Source organism: Clytia hemisphaerica, unplaced genomic scaffold (genome assembly GCF_902728285.1).
Source record: "Clytia hemisphaerica strain Z4C2 unplaced genomic scaffold, Clytia hemisphaerica genome assembly, whole genome shotgun sequence".
Classification (NCBI taxonomy): Eukaryota; Metazoa; Cnidaria; class Hydrozoa; order Leptothecata; family Clytiidae; genus Clytia; species Clytia hemisphaerica.
In genome coordinates, this window is record NW_027104500.1 from 26,041 (window position 1) to 37,111 (window position 11,071).

Below are 11,071 nucleotides of genomic sequence, written 5' to 3' on the forward strand. Positions count from 1 at the left end.
AATTTGAATTCACCATATCAAGCTCTTTATTTTGTCACGAATCCCGATTTGAAAATAAATTTTCTTTTAGAATCGATCATTATAAACCTCTCGCTTTTCGTGTTCCATTTTTTTCTGATCCAGATTAAGATTAATCCCCTTTGTTGAACACCTGGACCAAGGGTTTGTTTTGAAAAGCAATGACTTTAAAGCGCGCCAAAACGGGATGCAACAACATCACTGATAAATCTTTATAAATCACTTATGCAAATACACTTTTAAGTTTAGCGTAGTGACTGGAACAATTTGGAACAACCGCAATTCTGACAAGCAAAATCAAGGACGGTAAACCTGCTGATTTATCCTCATCCTCAGTCAGTCAGGATCTCATCAAAAACTAACCAAGTCCGTTGCAGGAAAAGCGCCAAACATATACTAAGTTGGGTTTCGACTCCCACTCAGTTCTACGATTCACTTGGCAAGTGAATGTACCTTCGCTCGGGTTAGCCCATTCCTTATGTGTTATGAGCGGGATTAGGTACCATCACTCTGATAAAAATGTGTTCTTATTCTAAATATCATCACACGTTGGTATGATAGCATATAATTGCACTGTCCTCCTGAATATTTAACACCAGTATGATTCTGTGTAACGCGAGCTTGATTTGGCAGAGTCAGTTAAGAGCAATGAATTCTTTATCCTATCTATCTTTCGTGGTTGAGTTGCAGGGGGCTTTGGAGCGCATTCTCGCAACTATAGATATTTTGAGTAAGCATCCCGTCAGCACCTTGAACAGACTACCAAATTTCTCTCACATGGCATGCGTCGACCCGGGCGAAGGTTTGTTTACTTGACAACTGAACCTCAGCACCGAGTGGGAATCGAGCCCCGATCTCCACTACACTACTGCGCTGTGCATGTTTACTTACCAAGTGAACCACCGTGAGTTGGAATCGAACCTTGGTCGAATGTACAGGAATCAAGGTTGATGTGCACTATACCACGACGCCTTTCCCTAAGAATGTAGTGAATGCTGTTTTGGACAGTGCTTGTTCCGTTAATCGAAATGACTACCTCCCTCTCTTTCTCTAAAGGACCATATTATAGTATCTATTAGACTGTATTTTAATTAGTTTTTTGTAAGGCAGAACCTAAATCGATTTGGTAGTAAAAATGATACAAGATAGCACGTGTGAAAAGATAAAAATAGTTTTTCTAGCGCCTACAAAATCGACATTTCATTTTTTGACATATTCATCGATTAAGATGTTATTTTCAAGTCTTGATCCCAGGATAATCTTATAGTAATCAAATTAATACAAATTTTCATTACAAAACCATCACGGAGCGCGGTTAAGTCTTCAGACCGAATTAGTAGAGACAACCCTCTGGTTTTCATTTTCCATTCATTTTTGTGAGCTGTCAATAATAATAGGTGCAACTAGACATGCCAAACTCAACAGAAACTGCGTAGGTTTAAACTGTAGTTGGGTTTAAAAAAAAACATAAAAACCTATGAAAATGCAAAACCAGCTAGACATTTCACCCTCCACTCTCAGTTAAACAGAAAACTCCAATAGAATACAAGTTAATTATCTTAGGAATGTTTCACCTCTCATATACTTACTTTCAAATTGAAATGTCGGAATGAATAAGAAGATATACACGTTTCTTTTATAAGAACATCCAAAATTTTTGAAGCCTTCGGATGTTCTTAACTTTTTAGATTTTAAACCTAAAAATGTTCTTAACATGTTCTCAATTTCACCATTTCACGAGTATTTTTGCCTATTTTCATAAGAAATCAGGTGTTTAAGAGCCCATAAAGCCTTATTATATTCTTAACTTGTTCTTAAGATTTTGGCCATCGAAACCTTATGTTCTTATATAGTTTGTTCTTATAAAAAAACATGTACAGTAGTACTCTAAACATCGATTAAACTTTTCACACCGAAATCGATACCAATAGTTAAATTAACTGACGAAAGAGTCAAACTTTAAAACTAAGAAAAAATAGTCCTTCATAACAAATCGTCCATAAAATAAATGATGCAATGTTTTTGAGAGTCCTTGTATTATATATTATAAGTACGTGTTAAAATGTTGAAATATGATGCAAAATGCAAGGGGCTTCGGATTAAACTGTTCCCTGTACGATTAAAACAAGTCATATGTATTTTCTTTTTTCGTTGAGCACCGCCTTGAATAAATAGCGAAGAAGATCAATAAAAAGTTCGTTTCAAAACTATTGTTCGACTGTTTTGTCAAATCACAATTATAGGAGAGCCTAAATCTGATCGAAGACCCTTTTGCGTTCCGAAGTGTTCTGTGGTATTACTATACACAGAACTCTGACAATAACCTTTAAAATAATTCGACAATTTACAGGAATTGAAATCATCTGGTATCAAATCTAGATATTTTTTCCGATACGCTTAAGTTCTGAAGATCGGAGTAACAAACATTTGGAAGGTTTAGATTACAGAATTTTGCCAGACCACGTCTAATATTTTACAGCGGAAGGTCTGAACCTCAGCCTTCGTCTCCGGGGATCGTTGAGTCGAACCGAAGCTTCCCAAGGGCTGTTGAAACCGAAGCTGAGGCATATCGATAACTACTTAAGACTTGAACTCCTCTAGGAATCAATTACCGTAGCAATATTTCGAAAATGAGGTAAGGGTTGATGTGATTTATGAAAAGGTCTATATCAGATAAGAAAGGAAAATGTGTACTGGTATTTCCAGGGAAGAATAAGAATAAGCATTAGTACTAGGATAAAGATTAATATACCGCGTAATATGTAACCATGCCAGGGTTTTTATAGGGATATTTTAGTTCATTTTATGATGGATGATAACTGTGTAAAGTCTCAAGCATTTGGTGCCCGGGGGGGGGGGCAGTCAGGCAAATTGACCGACGGGTATGTGCGGCGGTTAAGGGTATGTTTTTCAAAATAGCAGAAATGCACTGTAAGGGTGGACTTTTGATAAATGCACTGTAAGGGTGGAAATTTCAGCAAATCTGGGAAAAATTGCAAATTTTTGCTCGAAAATGTTGAATTTTTTTGCTCTAAAAGAGTTTAAAATTTGAAAAAATGCACTGTAAGGGTATGAATTTCACCGATTTTTTTCTGCACTGTAAGGGTGCGATTCTAAAAGCCAATTTTTTCACCGCACAAACCGTCAGTTGGTAAACCCACTGCCCCCCCCCCCCCGGGATTTGGTGGGACGAACTTAACTTTTTTAATATTAATAATATTGATTTTTAGTCACTATTCCAATTTGCCTACGAAGGGCTCCTTTTTTAGGAAAAGCAGATTTCAGATCTTGATTTATTTTTAAAATATTGAATTTTAAACAATCACTGCAAAACAGTGAAAACATTAAAATAACAAACATAACTTTATCAAAGAAGACTTTGTTTAAACTTCAAGACGCGCGCGACTTGAAACAAACGTTTAGAAAAATGTGCCGTTTGCTGAAATTCACACAGATTTAAAAAAAGGGGAACACGAGGCCATATCTATTTAAAAATTTCCCTTTTTCTGATTTGTTTGTGACGTCACGGTCAATATCTTTTAACTATTCTCGAAAATCGATTCTTCAGCAATTTAAAAACTAAATTCTTTAAATTTTAAATTGATTAATTTATTTAGACTCAATGGTGACGTCACACATTCTCATGTTTTCGTTCAGATACAACACAACCAATATATTCGAGATAAATCTAAAAAAACGGTATAAAGGGAAGTTGACAAGTAATCCAACATCAACTATCGAGTTTGTTTTGCGTCAACTTCACTTACCGTCGCCCTCGATATCCTCCGATACATAGATTCGCTGCTTCAGGGCATCTTCCAAAGAAGTTAGAGAGGTGACATCAAATCAATTTGAAATCTCTCCGAAGTTGACGTTTGACTGATTCATCTTATTGGTAGATTTTTAAAGCACAATCATACATTTTTTTATAAGCATAACACTCATGAGCATATAAAGGCTCATATTTGCAGATTTCCCAAACCTAACATAAGCATATACGCCAGCCTGAATTATTTTTCATGTGGCTAATCTTTTTCTGTTCAAAAAGGTTTAGAAGTGGCCAAGTAACAAGTAAAAAAGACATTCCACGACTAGTGAAATTCCACTGCTCCAAAAATTTAAAAGCTATTTGAATTTGAATGTTAACAAAATTTCTGAGATTCTATGAAAAATTTGTTTGGGTGAATCAAAAGCATAATAATTCTTAAGCATATAATAAGCATCTATGCCTGCATTTGCTGAAAGCTTAAGCATACTCAAGCCTGACCAAGGGGCATACACTTGCTTATAAAAGAAAACATGTATTTCATTGACGTCTAACCATCAGCTACCGTGGACAGGGTACAACTTATTAAGGAAAACCATGTTTTATTTCTAAATGAGCAGAGCCCAATTTAGATAGAAAATTCGTCCTGTTTTTTTTATAACCTGATTATACAGGCCGGGTTCGAAACTGTGAGGCAAATTTTTGAAATTTTGAATCTAGTACCGTCCTCGCTAAGGATAAAAAAAAACTTTAGGAAAGTGCTTTTTTTTTCTAAAAAGTGAGACCAGTGAAAGAATAACAAAATTTAATTAGTTGTGTTAGTTATCAACTGATATTTGGAGGGGAAATTCAAACTCATAGTCCAAACCATGCTATTCATTTCGCCAAAAAATATAAAGAGTAGAAATCATAGCATGAATCTCCAGGATAAGCCCAATTCTAAACAGTAGTAGAAAAAAATCATACCAGCGTGACCGCTTGCCGACATACAGTTTAATAAGCCACTCATTCTTCTTGGATACCAATCGATTTCATAGTGAGGTGATCATAACTCTGCGAAGAGAATGAATGATGCAATTTAGAAATCTTTTCCTTTTCAAAATGGGTCAAAAAGATAGGCTAAGTAGACGCATGCAGGGCCCACGCCATGAAATTGAAAGTTAACAGGCCATGTATAGAGTCTAAAGAGGCGCAACCAAAAATCTTTACTTTGTAAAAAAGTGGGAGGGATGGCCCCACTGGCCCCGGTGGCTTCGGCCCTGGCACGTCATGTTGATAATATGACAAATGTGGTGATAGCTCTTCCATGAAAATCCAAATTATCGAGACCAACGAGGCATATTTGTTACAAAATTAATAGCTTTATAAATACCTATCCGTAAACAAACCATATTGAACCACAACATATTGATCAGCAGATTCCTTGAGAAACATTGATCATTTTGTATTATGTATACTTTTTTTACTTTGAGCATCTAAAAATAAAAATAGTTGATGACAGTGCATTATAATCAAGACAAGATTTCCTGGTAGAGTTTCATCCAATCATCTTCTAGACTATTTCTGATGATTACAGAAAATTGTCAATACATGCTCAATGGGCTGTTTCGTTAAAAATCCATACAAGGGCGTGGACTGACCTTTTCAAGTCAAAAAAATAACTTGAAAATATGTTAATACCCCCTAAAAAATGGCAAAATTTGCAAAGAAATCCTAAAAATATTATTTATACCTTAAACGTGACAGTTAACGAACTAAAATCAGTCGTTTACCCCCCTGGAAAAATGAAAAAATACTCCTTCAGACCCCCTGGGAGTTCTTCTCAAATTACGCCCTTGAAATGTTCGTCCACCCCCCCCCCCTGTATGGATATAAATAGAAAGGCCTAATCGTGGTCAAAACATTAAAACACATAAAGAACAATCTAAGCCTCAGACCTCAGAAATGGCTTTAAAGAAGATGCTCATTTTTGAAATGAGTTCACTCAACTAAGTTTTATATTAGCCTGAAAATCGGGACAAGTTGAAGTTTTTACAAGCTCTTATTTGATTTGATTGATAAAAACAATTTTGTTACTTTTTCTAAAGAACGCGTCATCTCTTTTGCTTTAAATGACCAATTAGTGAAGTACCTTATAAAAACTCCAGCTTATCTCTGAAAATCACGACCCCAGACAAATTAATTAACCATAAGAGGACGTGTAACCATATAAGGAGAGGTGGAAAACTTGCCAATAGAAAAGCACCCAAACTTAGAAAAACAGAAAATTTTCTTTGATGTTTTATCAAGAGTTTTAGGATATGCGAAGAAATAAAGGGATAAGAACATAGAAAAATAGAGAAAATCTGAGGGGTACTAAAAAATTAGCCAAGGGGGTTTGATTTGGGGGTTGGCCAATATAAAGACACTCCGAGAAAGACCATCATATTATTCTATAGGATATTGTATGTAGTTGGCACTAGAAAAAATATGGATGATATACGACTTTGGGGTAGATTAATAGTATTTTCTATTTTAAATTGTGACTAATTTACAGAATAATAAGGTTTTTAAAGAAATCAAAAAAAGTTTATATATAAAATAGAAACAGGCACTCTTATTGATTGCAATAGGTGGACTTGACAATACAAATCTAAACACAATAAATTTGTTCAGAAGTAATATGACTTGCTTTTCTCTCTCCAAAGATTCAATAAGATTTAAAAAATACTTTAGGGGGGGGGGGCGTTACATTTTTTCAAAAGTCAAAGATTTACAATTCTAACGTGGAAAAAAACTCACAAATTCTCCTAGTGGTTTTGACAAAAATCTGATTCTAAAAGTTTGTCACGAAGACTATTTTTCGCCGAAATGGTCAGAATCCACAAAAATTACGTCAATTAATCAACGTAAAACTTAATATACAGAAGACAGATGAAACAAAAGACTAACTAAGCACTAATAACAATATAAAGAGAAAAATGCTGCTTTTAAAAAAAGGAATTACATTTTTATACATTTTTATAATATTTTCCTTGCTGTTATTTTATCCAGTTACTCAATTATCCACATGCACATACTTGCTCCTTGAAAACATAAAGTAAAAACACAATTCTTAAAATAAGTTAAAGAAAAATTTGAAAGATCTCAATGAAACTACAGGAATTTAAAGTCTTGGTAACATTAGAGAAAACATGTCCATTAATAGTATTAAGTCACTCCTCATATAAGATGACAATGAAGAAATGTAAAATAATTTTTAAAATTAGAATAGTAAGCTCTTAGGACCAATGGCAAACGAATCAATTTGCTAGCTAACTAGTTTAAAACATCATTTCCCTTGTTTTTCTGAAATAAAAATACATAAAAATTAGAAAGTTAGAAAACGAAAAGTTTAAAATACTAAAAAATATTAAGAATAAAATCCAAACACCAACTAAATAGAAAAACAATGTAAATAAATACAAATTATAATACAATAGAGACAACTTAGGCTTTTCTATAACAAAAAGCTTTCTGCAGCTTTTTGCAGCATATTATCGAAGCAACCATGCAGACAAACCAGAGATAAATGCGTTAAATAAAGTCTTTTAAAATTCAATAAAGTGAGCTGAGTGGTTGGCTGGTGATGGTCACTTAAAATATAAACAGCAACCTTAATATTTCTCCTAGAAACCTTGTAATTTAAAACAGCAAAATCGTTTTTGTTAATTTAATCCCTGGCAAATCTCAAACAAATCTATTGTGACCAAAAGCCTTAAATTAAAAACCTTAACACCAGCCTGGACCAGAACATGGTACTTTCTCCATCAATTCAAAACTACCCACACTAACCAAAGGTTCTTTATGAATTATTAATCAAATAATTATGCTCATCATGACCATATGGATTGACATAGCTCTGGCGATTCCTGGATTGCCCACGTCTCCTGGTCAAATAAACAAAAGTGTACGGCTCCTTTTGTTTCTCTTTACCACTCCATAAGCATTGCACCAATAACCCGATCACAAGGAATAAAGCAAATAATGCTAACACCAGATAAGACCACCAACACAACTCTGCAACACGGTTATAGAAAATTTTCATTTCCATATACTCCAGTATGAAGAAGCCTTCAACGAAGTAATCCAAGGAACACATCATAACACCGGCAGCAAAGATACAGGATGACAAGATATGCATACGGTGTTTCCACCACATTGTAATGAACACTTGTCCTAAACCAAATACAGCAACAATCAAGCAGCCCAGAGCCACAGAATCAATCGGTTTGAATGTAGTATAGATCATCAAAAAGACAAAACCATTGACGAATCCAGCAAATAACCCAGTAATAAACAAACCACAATACAATAAGGTGGTGGTAAAAAGACTGACAAATAAACCAATGGACATTGATATTAATATGTTAATCATCAATGAGAACCTTGATTCAACAACCAGAACCATGTACGCCAGGATAGAAGTACTGGTCAACCAGTCAAACAGAATGATATACGTCTTCTTTTGTAGCCTAAAAACATGGAAAATGTAAAAATTTCTTCAATTATATGATAACATTGCGTCCATCAGAGGAATTAAGCTTTAAAAAAATTGAAATCTGTGAGAACAGGTAAGGAAAATTTTAAGTAAAGAACAGTCAAGTAAGCCTAGGGTTTTTTCAGTGAAATACTGAAGCTGGCTGCTAATCATAAATTTGAAATATATTGTGTATAAGTAGCAAAACAGGGGGTTATAATTTTGGCCATAACTTTCAATATAGCTAAATCTGATCTGAATTTAAAAATTTGTGGAATGGAAAATCAAATTCAAAGTAAGTTTCTTAAAAAAATCCAGCAATGGTCCACTATTTTACTATTTTATTTCACTATTTTTAAGCTTTTCAAATAGTCTTAACGATTAAGACAATTAATTCAATTATTCTTTTACTTCGAAACGAAATGAAGCCATTTTATAGGTTAGAATTGATGGAAAAATTCAATTCAGCCAATAGAATGGCTTCATTTTGTTTCAGAGTGAAAGAAAAATACCGTGTGAACATGGTCTAGACTTACCAAAAACAAGGATGAAGGCTGCCATGACAAAGCATACAGCTGACAAGATACCACGTGCCAAGTCATAATCATAAGAAAATTCACAAGTAGGTAGAGGTGCATTCTTCTTAGAATCAATATCAAAATTTAATGGGCTTTCCTTGATTGGTTCATTATAGTTTTCATTGTAGTTTTGTGTTTGTACGTGAAGTACATTGCTAAGCATTAGTACAACAAATACTAGCTTGTTTGATTGTAACATTTTCTAGTCATTTGAGTATTTGGTATACTAAGTCTAAAAAATGAAAATAAAATGAAAATGTAATTTGGTATTCCATAATAATTAAAACAGAAGAATAGGTTAAAGTTAATTCATCCAAAAGCTACTGCACGAATCAAAAGGAGAAAAAAGAAATGAAGGCAAAAATGTACACAATTTTTATTTAGTCCTATCTGGAAAACTTGAAAACACAACTTTAATTAAATCAACGATTAGGTATAAATAAATATTTACATTGACAAAAAAGAGGATAAATAAAAATTTAAAAAGTTATCTTTGTAACCGATTCATAGAGGCTTGTAAAACATTGACTGTGTCAGTCAGATGGGCAAGATCAACAGAGTGTTTTGATTGCAACTCTTGAGTGTCTCCAACCAGAGATTGTGACAATTTTGACATTGTATTATTGAGTTGGGTCAACGATTTATGCAATTTTGTTGGTCCTGTAAGCATGTTATTGGTGGAATGGACAGCATGACCTAATTCACTAACATTTGGGTGTTCCTTACGACACCATACCTCGATATCATGTGTGTGGCAATGCAAAAAGCTATCAATCATTTGCGAGAACGTTTTCAATGATAGATCAACTTTGCGACAATAATTTTCGACAATGTTTTGATCAAGATCAAAAGGTGCAAACTTAGCTAGAGAGCCTTCAATCTGTTTTATAGTGATTGCAATGTCTTCAGATATTTTTACAGCAGTATCAGTCAGTAGGTCAATACTAGGTGTTTCCTGTACTTTCATTTCATTATTGATTCGACTTTCTAAGTCAGGTGAAAACAAATGAATTTCTGTTGAGAAGAGAGATTTTGTTTTGTTTTCACGAATAAGAGTATCCATAAACGTACATGAAGACTGGAAAGATTCAAACAATGAAGGAGCTTGAGCAGGCTTCAGGTAATATGATGTTTCTTCAGATGATTGTTCTTTGGTTTGGATATCTGATAAATAATTGTGTCCAGTCTGAGAAGTATACACCAAATCAATCAAGTTGTCCCAAAATGCTAACTGCTTTTTATGTGATGCTGTTCCTTTGACAATCTCAATGTCATCAATCTTACAAAGGTTGAGCAGATTTAGAACAAACAAAATACGCTGTTGCCTAGAATCAATCCGACTATTGATTACAGGTAGTGATTTGGAAATGACCTCGTCAAAATCACTATCGAAATTGCATAACGCCCATGTAAGCAATTTCAGCCTTGTTTCACTTGGATGTAAAAGAAGCTCAGCCATCCATTGTTCACCTCCCTCTTCAATGAAAGGGCAGCATAACTTCTCTAGTCGATTTTGTATATTTTGTAGCTTGTATGAATGTTTTGACGGCATAATACAAGAAAATGCTTGTAAAAATGTTTGCATCAACTGTTTTAAGTATATCTAAGGAACTGAAAGAGAAATGTCTAAGACTTTATAAAAACAACAAAAACTCCTTGAAAAAACCCAAAATGGTCAATTATTTAGTCCATAAATAGTAATGACAGTTATCCTCCCCGCAAAAAAATAAAATGTCAAACATTTTCCCATAAAATGTGAAAATATCTATAAATTTATCTAAATTTTTATTTTATCAAAAACTTTGTAATTTGTAATATTTTACAGAACAAGACTGCATAAGAAAGTTTCCAAGAAAATATCATATCCACATAATACAAGCACCACATATACAAGCACCATCCTTAACTTTAGCTTGAGTGCTTGCATGCAGCATTGGGTACAAAGTCCAAATATGCTGTAAATTTTATACATTATGAAGTGTTAGAGCTATACTAAAAGGGGATAAATTATATTGTACCAGCGGTGTTGTAAAATTCACATCAATATGTCATTATCATTAAAAAATTATGCTGGAGTAATTAGGCAGTATAGCCCTAACTGTTCCCATAAAAGTTACGGGAAATGCACATTTGGACTTTAGAGCTAGCCTGCCTTTGTACTGGCTGAGGGAAAGCAATGTAAGTTAGTTTGTTAATCAATAGGCAGTTCTA

At 34.0% G+C, this 11,071-nt stretch overlaps 2 protein-coding genes across 2 annotated transcripts; both read right to left on the reverse strand.

Moving 5' to 3' along the window:
- Nucleotides 1–7,607: 7,607 nt before the first annotated feature.
- On the reverse strand, nucleotides 7,608–8,159 carry LOC136821762 (transmembrane protein 198-like). The gene has a single exon (XM_067077976.1). The coding sequence runs from the start codon at nucleotides 8,157–8,159 to the stop codon at nucleotides 7,608–7,610; it is 552 nt and encodes a 183-aa protein (XP_066934077.1).
- A 1,130-nt stretch (nucleotides 8,160–9,289) lies between these two features.
- On the reverse strand, nucleotides 9,290–10,548 carry LOC136821787 (HAUS augmin-like complex subunit 7). Its single transcript, XM_067078000.1, has one exon. It carries the CDS (start codon nucleotides 10,443–10,445, stop codon nucleotides 9,348–9,350), a length of 1,098 nt encoding a protein of 365 aa, XP_066934101.1. The 5' UTR covers nucleotides 10,446–10,548; the 3' UTR covers nucleotides 9,290–9,347.
- Between the last annotated feature and the right edge of the window lie 523 nt (nucleotides 10,549–11,071).

Coding starts and splice junctions, on each gene's coding strand:
- LOC136821762 (XM_067077976.1), bottom strand. CDS start 8,159: ATGTCCATTGGTTTATTTGTCAGTCTTTTTACCACCACCTTATTGTAT.
- LOC136821787 (XM_067078000.1), bottom strand. CDS start 10,445: ATGCAAACATTTTTACAAGCATTTTCTTGTATTATGCCGTCAAAACAT.